Genomic DNA, 18,826 nt, shown 5'->3' with positions numbered 1-18,826 from the left:
TTAAATCATGTAACATCACAGTTGTGCATTGTGATGTGTGTACTTGGGAGTATGTGAAATGGTGTTTTATATGTTAAAAAACATTTATGAAACTCTGAGGCACATTGCACCAAAGCACTGACTCTTCCTGCAGCTTCAGTATTTTTCCCACAAGATTGAGACTCTCATCGAACCGGTTCTCAGCTGCAGAAGCATTTACGACACGTTGCTCTCGTTCCCTTCAGTCTACCTATCACACACAAGGGGGAGGGGGGGGGGGGGGTTGTGCCGACACCCTGGAGACAAAGTGGAAGAGACGCTGATGAGAGAGGACAGTGGTATGTATGTATATATGTTTGACTTGTGCCACACCTTAACGTGGTATTCCAACTGGGACCTGATAGGGTTTTCTATAGGAATCTGTTGCTGTCAAACAAACTGAATGAATTCTATGGTCGACTCTTGATCCGCCACGTGACTCTGAACTCTCTCCTTCATCTATTCATGAACATGAAGGTTTGCTGGCTCAGCAAATAGAGCCCCAAGAAAGCCAATGGCCTGGATACAGTTTCAGCTCCCACTCTGATGCAGCCATTTTCAGCCTGAGAGTCAAGACCCCTTGTGGGAAGAAAAAACCCCAAATATATCTACAAATGTAAGATACCCAACGTTTCCACTTTCAACACCAAATAATTCAAAAATTAAAAGCTTTGTGGCGTGGATGGAGTTGTTCATCACCAACGTCTGTACCACATCTGTATTAACTGTAGAGAGGCGATGTATACTTTGAGATAGTTATTACATTTTCAGAAGTTGAGTGATTTATGTTTATTGATCATCGAGACCTTTGGTTTGGCGTCTTTTTGTGATCAAGCATGACTTCATTTGTTGATACAAATCCACTTTTTTTTAAGTTATCATGTATCAGACAGGTTGATATGTGCAGATCTCATTAGATGCAACTTCAGCAAATAAAATAATTCAGTGATTTTTACACAAAGGCTGTATTTTGTATGTCGTTGTGAATATGCATAGTCACTGGTTTATTCCATAAGTGCATCTTCAGTGTAATTGACCAATCAAGCTGTATAAGATAATATAGTTGTTGTAACACTCAGTTGTCTGGCAGGTGACAACATGGACACAGCAGGAAGTAAACTTTAAATGCATATAATTAAGACAGAACATTCAAAATCACATTATATCACAATATTGCCTCCATTATGACCATATGCACATTTAAAAACATGACTGCTTTTGGCATATTTTCAAAGAAATTGGCTGGATATCACGATAGCTATTCGGTTACTGCACCGATTCAAAGTAGACTTCCTCCAACAGCACATCCTTCCACAGCCCTCTTTATGTTGTATCAGTGGTGGCTTTGACAACATTCAACCTATGAACCATTAATGAGGAATTCTACAAACAGAGTCAACGTTCTCACAGCTCATTCTTCATCCAGCTCCTTTCCAGGGATGAAGTAACACCCCAGGCTTTCAAAGTGAACACCTCAGAGAGAGCCGGCGTTATTGACGAACTGTCCTTATTACATTTACTCAGTCTTTATACGCCCACATCAGCTGCTGAGTTCTCCTCTTCCCCGAGCCTGCAAGCTAAGGCCACCTTTTTCCCCCCCCCGAGTGAGCACCTAGCCGTTCAGTCTCTGCGTAACCACCTCCCTGTACATGATAGAGATATACACGAAGAGAAGCAGAATTACAAAGAAATCATCCATGAAGCCCAGGAGACCGAAAAGCGCCTCGGGGAGGATGTCGAGCGGCGAGGCCAGGTAGGTGAGTGCACCAACGATGCAGAGGAGAATTCGAATCCTGAACATCCAGAAGAGGCCGCCCATGGAAAACATCTCCCTGAAGGCATGACGGAGCAGAGTGGGCACATCTCTCAGCCGGTCCATAAACTGAGGAAACAGAGGAGAGGAAATATTATAAAATATTGTTCGAAATTAACTCCCCTGAACCATAATGTACTGCGCAAGTCAGTACTTCATTTGCTAGTATTAGAATTATCTCTTACCAGCAGTGAAACATATTCCATGCATTTTGGAGGGAAAGTATCTGATAACATTTTTTACATCAATGCAAGGACAACGGAGGCGTCCCTTGTAGCATCTTCAGCATATTATTATATAACAAGAATTGCTATTTGCTCGTCACAGATATGTACAAGTAATTGAAAATGAATGTTGTGTTAAGTAGGCCAAGCTAACCTGTAACTACTGCAGCCTAAATATAAATCTGCATGTATTATACTCACAGATCTCGGCTGGCCTGAGAACCTGCGGTTGTAATCGTTGATGTCACGTAATATGAGCTGAGGTTCTGCCTCGCCATCCTGGACCCTCTGAGGAGAAGTGTTCTCATGAAATAGTGGGAAGAGCAATGTTACCTGGGAAATGGGAGAAAAATAACACTTAATACATTGATGCTTAAGGAAATAACTCCATTACTGGACACATATAAAAATAAGTGAGAAAAGAAAGAGTAACATTGTGATGAAAAGAGACCTCAACCTTGGACTAAGCAGGTGGGAGAGGTTCATGGGCTTTCTGAGGGTCAGATCAGGTCTATTATCACCACTTGTTTTTGATAGTGATTTTGACAATAACAGAAAACAATCAAACTGAAAGTGAAAGGTATTTCAGACCTGGGAACAAACAAGTGCAAGTCTTAATAGATGACATTTTAGCTTCACAGAACGCATCTTTATGGATGGATGTGCAAGCAAGAGACGGTAACAGCTACCCGTATGTCTGGCATGCAAAAATAATCCAATAACTATTCTACAGCCATGATTTATTACATGCCTCACCATTTGTCTGCAGATGGGGCAGTTGATAGCACCCAGCCAGGTGCCATACCTCCAGTACGCTATAATGCAGGAGCCTATGCAGGAAAACAAAAGGCACTAAGTACACAAGTAACTACTTTAAGCTATATATATATATATATATATATATATATATGCAAATTAATTCTATCTTCATTGTCATTCTGATATGCTTATTACGTGAAGCTAGCCCATATTAACTAATACATACAGCTCTTCTTCATAATGCAAAGGTCTATTTTAGCATTCTGAGTATTTCCAGGATCTGTCCAATCATCTTACCACAGAAGAGATGTCCACAGTTGGTTTCCACAGGCAGAACAGCCTGCTGTAAACACACAGGACAAGACATGTCTGTGTAATACTGCTGCCGGGCCTCCGCCTGAGGACTTTCATCCTGAAAATTTAAAACAAATCTTCAAAATCATCATCATAGAACAGGTGGTTTTGAAATTCGCCCTCTCACTGAAAAGATCAAGATAAAATGCGACTACCTTATTTCCCACCTGCATAATATATTTATTAGAACTACATTTTTTCTGAAATGAGTGGAACTTGTTTGTGGTTCATTTTAAGAACCATAACCCTTTTACAATTTCCTGTCCTCATTTGGCCGCAGACACCTTTCCGCTTATTTCTCAGAGCTTTCAACTACTTTCAAACTTTTTAAAGAGACATTCTGTTGCTTTTGATGCCTTTGCAGCAATTTAAAAATGAATACAGTCATATAGTTTAAAATATACACGTTTATGAATTTGTGTTGTTTGTATCGTCCTATGTATCCTATGAACTATTTAGCTACAAAGCTTCTAGCTGCATTTGCCTGAGTACCTGCTCTGTTTGGAGTTGTTGTCTGACAGCTCGGACGTGCTCCTGATTCTCAGGATGGATGTTCTGCTGCTCTTCTCTACAACAGGAAGAAGAGCAAACATTTGGCATCAATATTCATCAGTTGACACCGTGGAAAATAGAACAGCACCACTGTGTTTGACTGTGCAAACTATCAGGATGTTTCACCATCAAACTTTAAGGGCATCTTTTGCAAAACACAAAGCAAAGCGTTAATAACTGTAGTATTATTTGGCCAGAAAGAGCCTGTTTTCCAAAAGGAATCAAAACTTTTATTATTTTTACTTAACCCGTCAATGTCATTTTTCTAAACACACGTAAATATGTGCTACCAGGGTCAATGTAAAAGAGGTGCTTGGACAGGATGCTTTCATTGAATTTGACAACTAGAATTTTCAATCAGAGTTTCCCCAACATTTAAGGTAATTTTGTCTGCATCATACAAAGTTGGTGTGATTTTGCTGATTACCTGCAGAGCAGAGTGAGGAGGCCTGCAAGGAAGGTGATGCTGAGCACCACAACAAATAAGACCTGGTTGCTGACTCCTTCAATGAGGGTGTCCTCATCTTGGATCAGGTAGTCCACGTCCCCACATTGATTGTCCTCCATCACCCACACTCATAGTCTACAACACTAGAAAACAAAGACCCCCCAAAAAAAGGTTATCACATGACTGCTGTTTCTGATCTTTAAGTTCTATAAAGAAGAATGTTGATTTACTAATGTTGTTTTTCTGATTAGCTTGATATTGGTTGATGATCTTTAGGGGGCAGCAGAGTAAAAGTAATCAACTACTGTTAACTTCAGTCCAAATAATCTACGCAACCATGACTACAGCATGGAAAGCATCTTGAGTTCCACTGTGACCAACAAACACAATGTACTTGAATATTCAAAATACTGAAGTTAAGTTCTTACTTTAATTCAAATGGTTCAGCACATTTAAGGCGTGAAAACAAGTTGGAATAAAGCTGCAAATTTGGAATTAGCCAAGATTTGTTTTTACATTAAGTGGCGGCAAAATTGGTGAGTATCCTAGTTTTATTGTGAGCACATTTAACTAACTGACTGACTAACTGACTAACTGACTGACTGACTAACTGACTAACTCTGCATCTAGTGTCAAGATCTCAACGTGGTTATAAAGCTGTTAATGTTTACTATGCTGTCACTATCAGTCTGTCACGAGCTTACATTGAACTTAGTGCTAATACTGCTACAAGACAGGTTTAGCCTTAGCCTCGACTGGCTAATGCTGTTATGTATTTCTGAACACCTCCCGACGCTGACGTGTCGTTCGGCCGCTAGGAGCTTCTCCTCTGGCGGACAGGGGCCGGTTATTAAACAGCCATGAAATATATAAAACGACCAGTGAATAAAACCAGGTTCATTTCTGCTCATGAGACTCAGAGCGTCATCTTCATCTTCATCTTCATCTGTAGCTAATAACGTTCAACAGCCGAAGAGTCCCAACACGACACAAGATCATAACGGAGCTGATGCAGTCTGTGTGACACGCGCTACACATCACAGTAAAGATAGAACCTCACCTTATAACTACACCACCTTTCTCTTGACTTGACTGACAGCTTGTTAGTGATCAGCAGCTCGACTGGCTGCTGTCACATTATGTTTCAGTTTGTTGTTGACGCTTCTTCTTCTTCTTCTTCTTCTCCTGCTCCTGCTGATTCTTCCTATTCTTCTTCTTCTTTTGGGTTTAAACGGCAGCTCGCATGCTTGATATGGACCTTTTACTGCCACCACCTGGTGTGAGTTAATTCCTACAGCGTCCGTTTTTGTGTTGTCTCATTATTGTCGTCAGTCTTGTGCGGAGGCTGAGAGAAATCCACCCACTGCAAATAAGGAAAACACGTGCATAATAATAATAATAACAATTGCAATAATAAAAATAATAATCTTCCGCTTTTTCTTCTTCTTCTTTTTCTTGTGGATCAATCCAAACGCTGAGGGTACTTCGTGGGTCTGAATATTTAAAACAAAATGTTGAACCTCTGTATAAAACACATCTATTTTGATGATATTCCCTTTGTATTTTTGTTCTGCTTGAAATCTTTTTCATTGCACAAAAGTATGTTGTACAGTATGTTATAAAGTATGTTGTACAGTATGTATTACAGTATGTTATTATTATGTTTTACAGCATGTTGTACAGTATGTTGTACAGTATGTTATTAAGTATATTTTACAGCATGTTGTACAGTATGTTGTTCAGTATGTTTTACAGTATGTTATAAAGTATGTATTACAGTATGTTATTATTATGTTTTACAGCATGTTGTACAGTATGTTGTACAATATGTTATTAAGTATATTTTACAGCATGTTGTACAGTTTGTTATAAAGTATGTTTTACAGCATGTTGTACAGTATGTTGTTCAGTATGTTTTACAGTTTGTTGTACAGTATGTTGTACAGTATGTTGTACAGTATGTTTTACAGCATGTTGTTCAGCATGTTGTACAGTATGTTGTACAGTATGTTTTACAGCATGCTGTTCAGCATGTTGTACAGTATGTTGTACAGTATGTTGTACAGTATGTTTTACAGTTTGTTGTACAGTATGTTGTACAGTATGTTTTACAGCATGTTGTACAGTTTGTTGTACAGTATGTTGCAAAGTATGTTTTACAGCATGTTGTACAGTTTGTTGTACAGTATGTTGTACAGCATGTTGTACAGTATGTTTTACAGTTTGTTGTACAGCATGTTGTACAGTATGTTGTACAGTATGTTATTATTATGTTGTACAGCATGTTGTACAGTATGTTGTTCAGTATGTTTTACAGTTTGTTGTACAGTATGTTGTACAGTATGTTTTACAGCATGTTTTACAGTATGAGTTCTGGTGTGTTTGTTCAAATCTGTCCATGTGGTTTCCCACTCTGGTCAGTAGGTGGCGGCAGTACAAGGTAAGACGGATGTCAATGTACCTTCAAACAAGAAGAAGAAGAAGAGCTGTAGCATCATCGCACATTTCACCAGCAGCAATAAGAAGATTTAAGAGATTTAATTTTCACATCGACACTTTTTCACTGAGGCAAAATGCCTCGTTTCGCTCAGCTGGTGATGGGCCCGGCGGGCAGCGGTAAGGTGCGTCATCAGTCGGCCCCGTAAACTCCCTGCAATCATTGTTATGCTAGTGGGCTAAAGCTATGCTATGCTAAAGCATGAGGCTGATCTGTGTCCCTCACAGACCAAGTTCAACTTCAGGTTTTATTTGTAATAAGGAAGTTGACACAGAGTCAGCAGTAGAATTAAAGACAAGAAGAAACAGGTCAGCTCAGCATCAGAATCCTTACAATTAAAATAAAAGCAAGGTAGAAGGAGCTTATTAGACAATAATATACAAATACAATACAAAACTAAAACAATATGCATTCTAAGGTACAGTGAGAATGAAGTAACAACTTTAACAGTATGGAGTGTGTGTGTATAGTTATTGCAAATGTGTGTGTATAGTTATTTGAACATGTGTGTGTATTGTTATTGAACATGTGTGTGTATAGTTATTGAACATGTGTGTGTATAGTTATTGAACATGTGTGTGTATAGTTATTGAACATGTGTGTGTGTATAGTTATTTGAACATGTGTGTGTATAGTTATTGAACGTGTGTGTATAGTTATTGAACATGTGTGTGTATAGTTATTTAACATGTGTGTGTATAGTTATTGAACATGTGTGTGTATAGTTATTTAACATGTGTGTGTATAGTTATTCCCAACAGGCAGGGAAACAGATGTGCTGAGGGTTGTTGGTCATGAGTTGACTGCAAGTTTAGGAACCTGCTGGCCTGATGGTAGAAACTGTTCTAATACCCGTCCGCCTGATAGTGAGTTATTAATGGATTATTAATGTGTTTATGTTTCATCACAGAGTACCTACTGCTCCACCATGATCCAGCATTCAGGGTCAATAAACCGCTCAGTTCAGGTGGTCAACCTGGACCCAGCGGCTGAGCACTTTGACTACCCTGTCATGGCAGGTGAATACTGCATTTCTTTACCTCACATAGTGATACTTAGAGTACATTACGAATACTTAGCTGTATATAAAGTGACGTGCAGACCATGGTAAAAAGAGAAGATTGAGATAGGTTGTGTTGTTACATCCCTGTAATGGCTTTAAATTGTGTTTTGGGTCTATTTTAAATCAGTGGTTTGCTGTTATTACACTGGTTATTTCACATAGAGTATAACAGCACACTAAGCCAGAGAACAGCATAGTATGACCACACAAAGCCTGAAATATCTAACCATACAAAGTGGTACTAAACAATACAAAATATATTAGACTGAAATACAGACAGATTTCAGGGATAATCATAATAATTGACTTTTATTAACAAAGTTACAAAGTGCTTCACAGACAGAAAAATGCACATGAGACAATAAGCAATCGAAACAATAGAAATGTGATCAGTGCAGAAAACAGAGGGAAATAAAATGACGTTACACACAAAATAAAACACAGTATATTAAAAGCTTTGTGATTGAAATATGTTCAGAGTAGATGAGAGTTGCATAATCACAGGATAGAGGGATCAAGTGTTTGTAGGGTAAATGTTATAATCTATATGACAATCCCATTATTTGTGTCCTCAGACATCCGTGAGCTCATAATGGTGGATGACGTGATGGAGGACGACTCTCTCAGATTTGGCCCAAACGGCGGCCTCGTCTTCTGCATGGAGTACTTTGCCAACAACTTCGACTGGCTGGAGGAGAGCTTGGGTCATGTGGAAGATGACTACATTTTGTTTGACTGCCCAGGTAAATGCCCTGATAGAGGAGGGTAAAGCTGGTGCAAGGCCGGCTGAGGGGTTACATGCTTCTCTTTGTGTGAGGAGGTGAAGGTGATGGGTGGAGAAATGGGAGGGCATCTGTTCTGCCAACACACAGTATGGTTTGACGAGTGGCTTTGTCTTTGCAGGTCAGATTGAACTGTACACACACCTCCCTGTAATGAAGCAGCTGGTGGAGCAGCTTCAGCAGTGGGAGTTTCGGGTGTGCGGGGTCTTTCTGGTCGACTCCCAGTTCATGGTGGAGTCTTTTAAGGTAAGGCATCGCTCCAATATCCTCATCTGTTTATTTGAGTCGGGTTTTTTTGTTTTTTTTTACCTGAAGCTGCAAATCTTCCCTCTTCCCTAACTGCAGTTCATCTCTGGAGTCATGGCTGCCCTCAGTGCCATGGTGTTATTGGAGATTCCTCAAATAAATATAATGACTAAAATGGACCTGCTCAGTCCAAAGGCAAAGAAGGAAATTGAAAAGTAAGTAACAATATTATGTGTGATCAATTCTCCTGAAACCCACAGCAGTGATTCCCCTTAAGTTCTTTTCATACATCCCAAGTAAAGTTTTGCATCTTCTTTAGATATCTGGACCCAGATATGTACTCGATGATGGAAGACTCCTCCGATTGCATCAGAAGCACAAAGTTCAAGAAGCTGACTCAAGCCATTTGTGGCCTGGTGAGTGAGAACCTTCATTTCATACTGGATTTCGTTTTGAATGAGAAGATTTATTTTTTAACAAGACGGTCTCTGCCTGTCCGTCCAGATCGATGACTACAGTATGGTGAGGTTCCTGCCTTTTGACCGCACAGACGAGGAAGGTATTAACATAGTGCTGCAAAACATCGACTTCTCGATACAGTACGGAGAGGACCTGGAACTCAAGGAGCCAAAGGTGAAAAAACAAACAAAACCACTACACGACATTTAAAAACATGTAATTACTTAGCATTGGCCATTATTTTCTTTCTGAACTATATATTTAAGGGATAACATGTTCTCTCCCTTTCCACAGGAGACTGACGAGGAGCCCTCTAACCTCAATTTTGATGAGATTTTTCAAGGCAAAGGGGACAGCTGAAGGGAAACGCCACTCCAGAGATGACGGAGTGTTAGTGCCATATCGAAGAAAAATTATAATTCTGAGATTTTGTGAATAATGTTGTAAAATGTAGTGTAGAGTATAGAGAATAAAATCATAATTTGTGCAAGTGGAGCTTTTTCTCATAACATTATGACTTTATTCTCTAAATCTCCGATTTATAATGGTTAACTAATACGTAACAGAGACTTGACAGGAGACAGAAAACATCTCGGAGGCTGATGATCAAGCCCAAGTGGAGAATGTGGACATGTGACTGCAAAGCACACAGAGAAAATGTAAAAAAGACTTACTGCGAAGATGAGAAATATCTTTTGTCGTATATATTTAAAAGGGTTTCGTTTTTGTGAGCCACTTCGATGACTCTAGAAACATGTGATTTGAATCCACTGATGTTGTTTCAGGACGATGCTGAAGTTTGAAGAGTTGTTGTTAAATGTGTTTATATTTTGGAATAAAATAATCCATCAAGTATACAACTTCAGTGTGTGTGTGTGTGTGTGTGTGTGTGAGAGAGAGAAAGAGAGACTGTGTTTTGTGAGAGAGAGTGTTGTGAAAGAGTGTGTTTTGTGAGATAGTGTTTTGTGTGTGTTGTGAGAGTGAGTATGTACGCTTTGTGAGAGTGTTGTGAGATAGTGTTTTGTGAGAGTGTGTGTTGTGTGAGAGTGTGAGTGTGTGTGTGTTTTGTGAGAGAGTGAGTATGTGTGTGTTGTGTGAGAGAGTGTGAGTGTGTGTGTGTGTTTTGTGAGAGAGAGTGTGTGTTGTGAGAGAGAGAGAAAGAGAGACTGTGTTTTGTGAGAGAGAGAGTGTTGTGAAAGAGTGTGTTTTGTGAGATAGTGTTTTGTGTGTGTTGTGAGAGTGTGAGTATGTACGCTTTGTGAGAGTGTTGTGAGATAGTGTTTTGTGAGAGTGTGTGTGTTGTGTGAGAGTGTGAGTGTGTTTTGTGAGAGAGAGAGTGAGTATGTGTGTGTTGTGTGTGAGAGTGTGAGTGTGTGTGTGTGTTTTGTGAGAGAGAGAGTGTGTGTGTGTGTGTGTGTGTTGTGAGGGCGCCCCCATGCGGCCGCTCCCCCTCACGACACGTGTCCACTTCCTGTAAGCTGAAGGGTGGGACAGGCGGAAGCAGCGTCCTATTTCTCTCGCTGAGCAGTTGGATTGATAGTTTATCACTCAACATGCCGGTGAGTAAACACAAACACGACACATGACAAACAGAAGCTGTTATTGTTCAGTTTAAAGCAAAAAACAAACCGAACAATCACCTCGGCGGGTGAAACGAGGCCCTCCGTGTTGAGCTAGCTCTGCTGTCGGCTCTCGTTAGCATCGCTGCTTAGCCACCTTAGCATTTATCCGCAGTTTTACGATGCGTGTAACATCGGAAATGAAACATTAGCTCACGTAACTTAGCTGCTAACGCTTCATAGCGTCGTATGTATAGAATACATCAGCTGGTGTGTGTTAGCATGCTGTGCTACCGAGAGCAGCAGAGATGTCATCGATGCTAACTGGCAGAAATAGTCTTTATTATTATTATTATTAATAAATTAGCAGTGACAGTAACTTGATTCCTCTGTGTTTTCAGGCGTATCACTCCAGCCTGATGGTCCCTGACACCAGGATGGTGGGCAACATGGCTCTGCTCCCCCTCAAAACCCAGTTCAAGGGACCAGCCCGAGGGGACGGTGAGGATGTGGTGCTTTTATTATCCAGAGTAAAGACAACAACTTAAACTGGGAGAAACACACTCATCGTCATGTTTGAAGGGGATTTTAGTTTCGTGCAGGGGTTCAAGTCTTTGTTGTGTCACGCAGCTCGGTTCCTGAAACATGCATCTGCTTCACTTCCATAAATGGTGTGAACATTACATCCTCAATATTTACTTCTTCACACGTTTCCTGTGGCATCCAAGTTTAAAGCGTTTAGGTGCACGTAGGCTTTTCAGTGTTTGTCATAGAAATGTTTAAAGACGTAATAATTTACAAAGAATTTGTCGAACCATGATATTGTGGTCATGATGTATATGATATAATACGATATGGTACTATACGATACTGTAGGGTACGATACGGTACAGTAAGAAACTATATTTTAAATAAAGCAAAAATAACCAGGACCAGAATATGCCGCTTTGTAGTTGCATGTTAAATAAAGTGAAAAAAAGATTCCTGGATCTACCCCTGATCCGGTTCCTTAATAAAAAATGTAATAAGTTCTACCCTTACCCATATTGTATTCTTTCATTAACTTCCATCGTAATCCGTCCTGTAGGTTTTGTGTAATGCTGCTAAATAACAGACAAACCCAGATGACAGCATCGCCTCCTCCTGCGAAACAACACTTTGTATTCACAACACATTGTGAAACACTCTGTAAACTCTTGACTTAATCTTGTGCATACATTTTTGTGTCTCATTTCAGGCGTAGAGTCGGACATCATCGACGAGGCCCTCTACTACTTCAAAGCCAATGTTTTCTTTAAGAACTATGAAATCAAGGTAGGACATTTACTATCACCCGTAACAGCCTTTATCCCTCATCTAATACGACCCAAGTATTATACATGTGTGTACGTTTAACATTAAAGATATGAATGCGAGGAGCACTGCCTCACTAGTGTTCTCGTTCCTGTGTGTATTTTCTTCTCCTCCCCATCATGGGGCAGCTGTGCTCTTCGTTCCTCCACATGCCCCAGCTTGTTTCTTCTCATCCCCCTCAGCGCTGCATAGCTGCTCAGGATTTAAACTATGCAGCCTCTCACTGTCACGACATGACTGAAAGTGTCCTAATCAAAACGTGTGTGTATTCATTCCTGTCAGAACGAGGCCGACAGGACGCTGATCTACGTCACGCTCTACATCTCCGAGTGCCTGAAGAGGCTACAGAAGGTAGGATGTGTTACGTTTGTTGTTTGCGTTTCATTAATTGTAATATGTGCAATAACAAATCAACCAAAGGCTGTGGAGCCTCTAAGGGCTAAAACAGATGGTTATTAAAGAGCCATTAAATGAGTAGAATCTGAATTGTTTTTCCTTGCACACGAGTAAGGAATTAGCAGCTATTTAAATGGTTGTAAGTAAAACAGATGAGCCATTTATTTATTTAGTGATTTCCCCCGCCTCTGCTTTGTCTCTTTACAGTGCAGCTCCAGGGGTCAGGGAGAGAAGGAGATGTACACTCTGGGCATCACTAACTTTCCCATCCCTGGAGAACCCGGATTCCCTCTTAATGCTATGTATCTAAAACCTACGAACAAGCAGGAGGAAGGTAAGAACAAGCACAATTACACCAAAAACAAAAAGCAAGAGTCTAGATACTGCACCTTATTTCCAGTATTTCGTCTTGTGGTCTATTTACACTGTTTCTCTACTCTATACTCTGCATCAGAGCCAGTTCCCCTGTCCCCTTCTTAAATTTCAGCAAATTTTGGCCGAGGAGTACATCAAGCCGAAAATAGCAACGCTGACCAAAGCCTCATCAGATTTAAGGATCTGAGGCTTGAAGTGTTGTTTCATGCTTGTGTGGCTTCCCCTTCTGTTTTTACTGGCACCTTTTTTCCTGTGAAGTTAAGAATATAATACGGGTAGAAAACAATGTAAGCAAGTACCCGAGGTCTCCTTTCCCAGCTGTGACATAGCAGTAATGAATGTTGTATAACTTCTTCAGAGACCATGAGGGCGTACCTGCAGCAGATCCGCCAGGAGACCGGCTTACGGCTGTGTGATCGTGTGTTTGACCCCCAGACAGACAAACCCAGCAAGGTGAGTCCAGCAACACCCTTACAGATTTATATGCACCAGATAACACCTGTCACATTAGCTCTGACCTACTTTTCCTGTTTTAAAGTATCAGGGCAAATGTAACCTTTGTCCAGAATGTACCGAGTTAACAGCTTTCAGTTTTGCTGTTGTAACGTTCAACAAGGAAACCAGAAAGGAAATTCCAGAAAATTAGTCTACAGCTTACCCTACAAGGTTCAACAATTAAATGTGGGTTGCTCTTTTGAGTCCCAGTCTATTTAGGCTGTTTTTGCCTTTCTATACCACATTAAATTTGTTTTATCAGCACAACAGAGTCTAGCTGACCAGACAATTAATGATTCGCTCTGACATAGTGTAGAAAATATTGGACCCATTAACACACAAGACAAGTGACTTGATCTCCAGCGGTACTGGAGTAAATCTGATCTAAAACACTGTATTCAGTTGTCTTGTGACTGAGGAGCTGTGTGTCTTTTTTATTCTTCACACAGATTATGTCAGTGAAACAGTTTCCTAACACGAGTTTTGTTTCTTTCAGTGGTGGGTGTGTTTCGTCAAGAAGCAGTTCATGAACAAAAGTCTCTCCGCTCCTGGACAGTGAGCAACTCAGGATCTGCAGTTTCTGCAACATGGGTGGATTTTTTCTGGGGTGGGGGGGGGGTTTATGTTGCTAAAAAAAAGATTTTATACTCATTGAGTTCAAGATTGTGTCTTTGTCTGGATGTTGATCATATTGAGCTGGTGCTTGATTCATTAAATCACAGATTGGAAAGTAATGTGAGTCTGGTTTTGTTCTTATTGCACTTCACATCATAAAGACTTGATGACCTCTGAGAGAAGTTGTATTTCAGTGAGATTTACACACATACAGCTGTGATTAGTCAGTTTCCTGTCGCAGGCCTGATTTCCCTAAGCCTGGAAACAGCCGTTTAGGGGAAGTGTGTCTAATTTTCTCTCAGATCCTCAAATTAAGAGCCAGTTATATATTGGAAGTGATTAAAAACATCTCAACAAATGGGTCAACAATGTCCACATTGAGCTTTATTTCTTGTTTTCACAATCTTAACATTGATTAACCTGCACACCTCCACATACCCATCAAATGAGGTTCCTTATTAGCCATAAAAAATATGTTATTACTACTGTTCAGCCCTGATGAGCCACTCGATCGGGAGATCATTTCATGGGTGCTGTTTGAAGTGCCACCGAACTACGACAACACCGCCTCTGCATCTTCATGTGCAATCTCAAGGACAAATAGTTTATATTTACAAAAGGTAAAAATGTAGCATGTTCATTACAAAAGGTATTTATTGGTGTGTTGTCTTTGGTTTGTCCATAAGAGTTTATCTGCCTTTAAAACAAGCCGTCAGGTGCAGTTTTTATTGAAAACAGGTTTCCTTCCTTTCTTGGCAATCAAAGTTAAGGCAGCGATGGATGATTATTTCCCCCCTCAGGGAAAAAAACCTCTTAAATGTGCAGGAAAGAAAAGCCAGTGTCTGTAACTCCATCTTGACTGCAAATGCTCCAGAACGACATACATCCATTGTTAAACAATAGACTGGATGGCTCAGTGTGGCAGGTTGAAAATAAAACTAAAAAGACTCAAAACAGATGATACGCATCTCAAAATAGTCGCAGTCTAAATAAATAGGTTCATATAAAGTAAATAAGTGTGGAAATGGTGCATTAATCACACAGGATTTTACTTTTACCCCTTAAGTATGCACATAAAGAGGTGATAGCCTGTTTAATTTATCTTCCTGTGAGTGAAACACTGATTCTTGAACAGAAAGTCGATCTCGTCCCTTTGGGGGAAGGAACAATGAAAAGTAAAAATGGGAACTTTTTTGGCAGCATTTATAAATAACAACTCTCAAACTGCAAGACAAAAATGAACAGACAAATAGGTGACGGCTCAAAAAAAAAAAAAAGCTGATGGTACTCAACTATACATGGGTTTGTAATTTATTTTCTTCTTCCAGCGAGTCTCTCTCTTCTGTGGGTTGACTGATGTTGGTAAAATTGTGTTCCACGATCATTCCGCTGACTTAAGTGTAACCAGTTGTCAAATACCCTGTAGAGTTCTAACCTGAAACAAAACATACATCTCAGGTTAGGTCAGAATTGTGTAAAACTGTAGCACAAGTACATGGTTTTATAAGGAGACATCACATAGGTGAGCAGCAACAGTACATTCTCAGATTTCACTCATTTCTTCACAGGTCCAAAATAAATGTGATAGATTTACCACTGATCTTTTCTCTGCATCAGGATTAAGATTCGATTAAGACACATTTACAGGAGAAATTCTGATGCAGGGTACGTATAAAAACAAGTTAACTATCAATGAAAGTTTATGCATAATGTGTTATACCTCAACAGCCCTATAAACTCCTGACATTTGGTGCTACTTGAGAGCATGATCGAACGAAAACTGTGCAGGTATTTTTCATCATGGAAATACTCCGGCTGGATTTCAGCTGAGTCACAAATGCTGTTGAGGTTTCTCAGAATAAACATATCTTCATGTTGAGAGTGGGGAAAAAACATCCCCCCCCCTTTAAATGTGTCCTGATGCAGAGAAAATATCGGTTTGTGTGGTTGTACTTACTGTGTTGATGTCTGGAGTGAGGCTTTAATCAAAAGCCATCTCTTGACTCCTCCGCACACACCGGGCCACTTTTTTCTTAAAAACTCCAGCAGGATCGTCCCTCCACTCTTTCTGCAGCACAAACAAAAACTCAATCATTTCATTTTGCTACTTGGTTAAAGCCTTTTGCACAAAACGCTTAGAAGCACAGCTGACAGATGTTTACTTGACTTCAAACGCGAGTTAGAACCATCACCTTCTTCTGACTCCAGGCAGCCCCCCCCCTGAATAAGAAGATAAGCCCCTTTTAACCCAATGAAAACTCAGCTAGGCCTGAAAGGTGGTGATCTGCCCTGGCATCGACCCACATCACTCAGCCTACGTGTTGGGATTTCCATTAGAAAAGACAGACTAAACTGAATGATAACTCAAGAGTCATTTGATGTGTTTGTACACTTCATCTGCACACACACAGTTCATAATCCATAAACTCATAGATTAGAATAATTTTACCTGTGTTTCTACAGATTTAAGGTTTTTTAAACAAATACACAAGACTGCTGCACACACACACACACATCACTGAAAACAAACCAAGTTAGAGTTAACACTTACAGCTGCATCTACATTGGCAGGAGAGTCTCCATTGGGGTCGGCCAACATGGATATAACACTGATCATTATGGTCTCCACCGTATGGATGGGCAGCCAGCGCTCCTCAGGCTTCTCATAGCCATACTTGTCCTCACCAGGTTCGTGCAGGATTGAGATGCAAACATCACCATTTTTGGCCACTGGGAGAAAAACAAGTAGACAATAAGATTACTGACATGTTTGCACTTAAGCACAAGATTAAAGATTATATGATGTGGCTTTAAATTTGAAAAGAAGTCAGAGGGATTAAACCTAATGCACTGAATGAAGCAGCTAAATGAGAGACTCTCAAAATCATGTTAAGCTACTTCTGTCACACAATAGGTGAAAACTTCCAGCAAGGGGTGCATTCTGTTTTGGGGGGTTAAGAGTGCTTATATACACTTCAAGCAGAATCAGTATTTACTCACTTACCGAGTTGATTGAATAATTTGGGGACACAGGGGTCTGGACGGTTTGCACTCACCATTCGGATGCCAGATCTCTGTGACAAACTTCATCTTGGGAGGCCTGTGAGGATAGTCCCTGGGAAAGGTTAACGTGGCCTTGAAGAAACCTCCCTCGCTGCAAAGGAGAAAGATGCTGGTGTTAGAGTTTTGCACTGGGGGGGAACAAAGGACAAAGTTACTTTATGGGTGAGGCCTCTTACAATAATGTGTCCTGAGGCCCAATGACGACCACCTCCCACTGATAGATGTCGTCATCATCGACCAGACCCGCAGAGAAGCCTTCCACTGGGTTCTTGTTGAGCTCTGAAATACAAATCATCTGATTTAAAAGGGATAGTTCACTGGAAAATGTAAATGCACTCATCATCTTCTAACCACTGTGCCGATGGAGGGTGGGGGAAGTGTTTGAACACTTCTGGAGTTTCAGGGGTAAACAGAGTTGCAGCCAAATCCAATAAAAATGGAAGTAAATGGTGACAACAGTCATTTACATCATGTTTTAGCCTAAATGCCCCCTGTTATCCTCCGGAGCCGTGTTCATGTGTGGATCACAGAGGACATTTGGGCTGGAAACAAGGTGTAAATGAGGCTGTTTCGAGTTGAATTTGAATGTCGGGGCTTCCGGACACTCGGATGACATCACAGGAGCCGGATGGAGGCATCTTGTGGGTTTTAATTATGTTGTTTTATGACGTCTGAAGCTTTGGTCGCCATTTACTTCAATTGCATTTGATTAGGTTGCAACACTGTTTACCCCAGAGACTCCAGAAGTGTGTTGTGGACTCAAAACACTTCGCCCACCCTCCATCTGCAAGAGTGGCGAGTGGCTAATGAGTGAATTTCCCTTTTCCGGTGAACTATCCCTCTTCACAAACCCATTAAAAATGAGATCATCGTAACCGCACGAGGTGAATCTGCGTCAAAGGGAGTCGATGTTGTTGTGTGGTGGAAAAAAAAAATTGTTGACGACACAAATCCCGGCGGTGTGTGTTACACTGAGGGAAACTGAGCACATTGAGGGGTTGTTGCGCAACACCTCGGCTAACAGCTGTGTGACACGCTAACGGAACACGTGTCGTTTAACTCTGTTCCCGCTGACATTTGTGCGCGACAAAAGGTGACACAACGTGACACAACCACGGACCAACAACGTGTGTTGGACAAAAAGCAAAAGCAAAAAGGACCGCGGAGCAGCTTTAGCTTCCCGGTATCAACAGTTAGCATTGCTAACTCACCCCCTAGTTGTTTGCGCAGTAACAACGAGGACTGTTCCGTCATGCTGTCGCCGGGCGCGTGCTGGGAGTTGTACTTCGTGTGGGTTTCCGCGAACTGACTCGAACTGTCAACGCGGGGAAAGTAAAACATGTGAAGATGAAGAGAAACGTCACGTTTCCTCCTGAGTCTCAGTCACAGCAACAACATGAGTCAAGAGACCACACAGGGGGGGAGTTTCACCCGCGGCGCGACCTGCCAGGCAGACGTGGCTCACAGGATGTGCACTATCCTCGACGTTTTAAACCTCTTAAATGAAACAGTGACTTCAATGCAGTCCAAGGAGTAACACGTGTGAAATACAGGAGTTTTAATCGTAACTAAAGAGTTGGACTTTGTGTCTCACACAGTCAGGGCAGTGATGCCTGTCAGACTAATCTTAGGGTACCAATAATCCAATGGGCACTGGTAACTTTTCTTGTTCGTGTTGTTTTCGCAGTAGTGTCTCCCACCATTCGTGCACTACTGCCTCAACCGGTAAGTACGAGTACTACAAGGTAGGAGATA

At 40.9% G+C, this 18,826-nt stretch overlaps 4 protein-coding genes across 5 annotated transcripts; 2 read left to right on the top strand and 2 right to left on the bottom strand.

Annotated features, from left to right (window-relative positions):
- Positions 1 to 967: 967 nt before the first annotated feature.
- rnf170 (ring finger protein 170) lies at positions 968 to 5,389 on the bottom strand. Its single transcript, XM_034602249.1, has 7 exons — positions 5,229 to 5,389; positions 4,148 to 4,311; positions 3,661 to 3,736; positions 3,112 to 3,226; positions 2,812 to 2,885; positions 2,257 to 2,388; positions 968 to 1,900 (listed from the first exon to the last, which is right to left on the bottom strand). Exons 2-7 carry the CDS (start codon positions 4,285 to 4,287, stop codon positions 1,631 to 1,633), a joined length of 807 nt encoding a protein of 268 aa, XP_034458140.1. The 5' UTR covers positions 4,288 to 4,311; positions 5,229 to 5,389; the 3' UTR covers positions 968 to 1,630.
- A 1,236-nt stretch (positions 5,390 to 6,625) lies between these two features.
- gpn3 (GPN-loop GTPase 3) lies at positions 6,626 to 9,701 on the top strand. 2 transcript variants are annotated; one of them, XM_034602247.1, is made up of 8 exons: positions 6,626 to 6,789; positions 7,576 to 7,684; positions 8,304 to 8,471; positions 8,632 to 8,756; positions 8,856 to 8,971; positions 9,076 to 9,172; positions 9,261 to 9,389; positions 9,510 to 9,701. In XM_034602247.1, exons 1-8 carry the CDS (start codon positions 6,742 to 6,744, stop codon positions 9,573 to 9,575), a joined length of 858 nt encoding a protein of 285 aa, XP_034458138.1. In that variant the 5' UTR covers positions 6,626 to 6,741; the 3' UTR covers positions 9,576 to 9,701. The 2 variants fall into 2 exon arrangements, with proteins under 2 accessions (XP_034458138.1, XP_034458139.1); XM_034602248.1 differs by having other exon boundaries at positions 6,634 to 6,784.
- Positions 9,702 to 10,619: 918 nt separating this feature from the next.
- On the top strand, positions 10,620 to 14,127 carry arpc3 (actin related protein 2/3 complex, subunit 3). The gene is made up of 7 exons (XM_034602250.1): positions 10,620 to 10,774; positions 11,176 to 11,275; positions 12,012 to 12,088; positions 12,410 to 12,478; positions 12,731 to 12,857; positions 13,257 to 13,351; positions 13,890 to 14,127. Exons 1-7 carry the CDS (start codon positions 10,769 to 10,771, stop codon positions 13,950 to 13,952), a joined length of 537 nt encoding a protein of 178 aa, XP_034458141.1. The 5' UTR covers positions 10,620 to 10,768; the 3' UTR covers positions 13,953 to 14,127.
- A 243-nt stretch (positions 14,128 to 14,370) lies between these two features.
- Positions 14,371 to 18,590, bottom strand: LOC117771648 (ubiquitin-conjugating enzyme E2 G1-like). The gene is made up of 6 exons (XM_034602252.1): positions 18,283 to 18,590; positions 17,248 to 17,350; positions 17,065 to 17,162; positions 16,560 to 16,738; positions 15,966 to 16,076; positions 14,371 to 15,443 (listed from the first exon to the last, which is right to left on the bottom strand). The coding sequence occupies exons 1-5, from the start codon at positions 18,410 to 18,412 to the stop codon at positions 15,990 to 15,992; spliced, it is 597 nt and encodes a 198-aa protein (XP_034458143.1). The 5' UTR covers positions 18,413 to 18,590; the 3' UTR covers positions 14,371 to 15,443; positions 15,966 to 15,989.
- Between the last annotated feature and the right edge of the window lie 236 nt (positions 18,591 to 18,826).

The sequence above is a fragment of the Hippoglossus hippoglossus genome, chromosome 12 (assembly GCF_009819705.1).
Source record: "Hippoglossus hippoglossus isolate fHipHip1 chromosome 12, fHipHip1.pri, whole genome shotgun sequence".
Taxonomy (NCBI): Eukaryota; Metazoa; Chordata; class Actinopteri; order Pleuronectiformes; family Pleuronectidae; genus Hippoglossus; species Hippoglossus hippoglossus.
This window is presented reverse-complemented; position numbering and strand designations above follow the sequence as displayed.

Bases quoted from the DNA above. Each gene is read 5' to 3' on its own strand.
- rnf170 (XM_034602249.1), bottom strand. From the start codon at position 4,287: ATGGAGGACAATCAATGTGGGGACGTGGACTACCTGATCCAAGATGAG. The intron at 3,737-4,147 runs GTAATCAGCAAA...TTCCTGTTGTAG, and splicing joins CTCCTCACTCTGCTCTGCAG to AGAAGAGCAGCAGAACATCC. The intron at 2,886-3,111 runs GTAAGATGATTG...TTTCCTGCATAG, and splicing joins CTGTGGACATCTCTTCTGTG to GCTCCTGCATTATAGCGTAC.
- gpn3 (XM_034602247.1), top strand. From the start codon at position 6,742: ATGCCTCGTTTCGCTCAGCTGGTGATGGGCCCGGCGGGCAGCGGTAAG. The intron at 7,685-8,303 runs GTGAATACTGCA...TTGTGTCCTCAG, and splicing joins TGACTACCCTGTCATGGCAG to ACATCCGTGAGCTCATAATG. The intron at 8,757-8,855 runs GTAAGGCATCGC...CCCTAACTGCAG, and splicing joins TCATGGTGGAGTCTTTTAAG to TTCATCTCTGGAGTCATGGC.
- arpc3 (XM_034602250.1), top strand. The intron at 11,276-12,011 runs GTGAGGATGTGG...GTCTCATTTCAG, and splicing joins GGGACCAGCCCGAGGGGACG to GCGTAGAGTCGGACATCATC. The intron at 12,479-12,730 runs GTAGGATGTGTT...GTCTCTTTACAG, and splicing joins GCCTGAAGAGGCTACAGAAG to TGCAGCTCCAGGGGTCAGGG.
- LOC117771648 (XM_034602252.1), bottom strand. From the start codon at position 18,412: ATGTTTTACTTTCCCCGCGTTGACAGTTCGAGTCAGTTCGCGGAAACC. The intron at 17,163-17,247 runs GTAAGAGGCCTC...TCTCCTTTGCAG, and splicing joins GGGCCTCAGGACACATTATT to CGAGGGAGGTTTCTTCAAGG. The intron at 16,739-17,064 runs GTGAGTGCAAAC...TTTTTCTCCCAG, and splicing joins AGAGATCTGGCATCCGAATG to TGGCCAAAAATGGTGATGTT.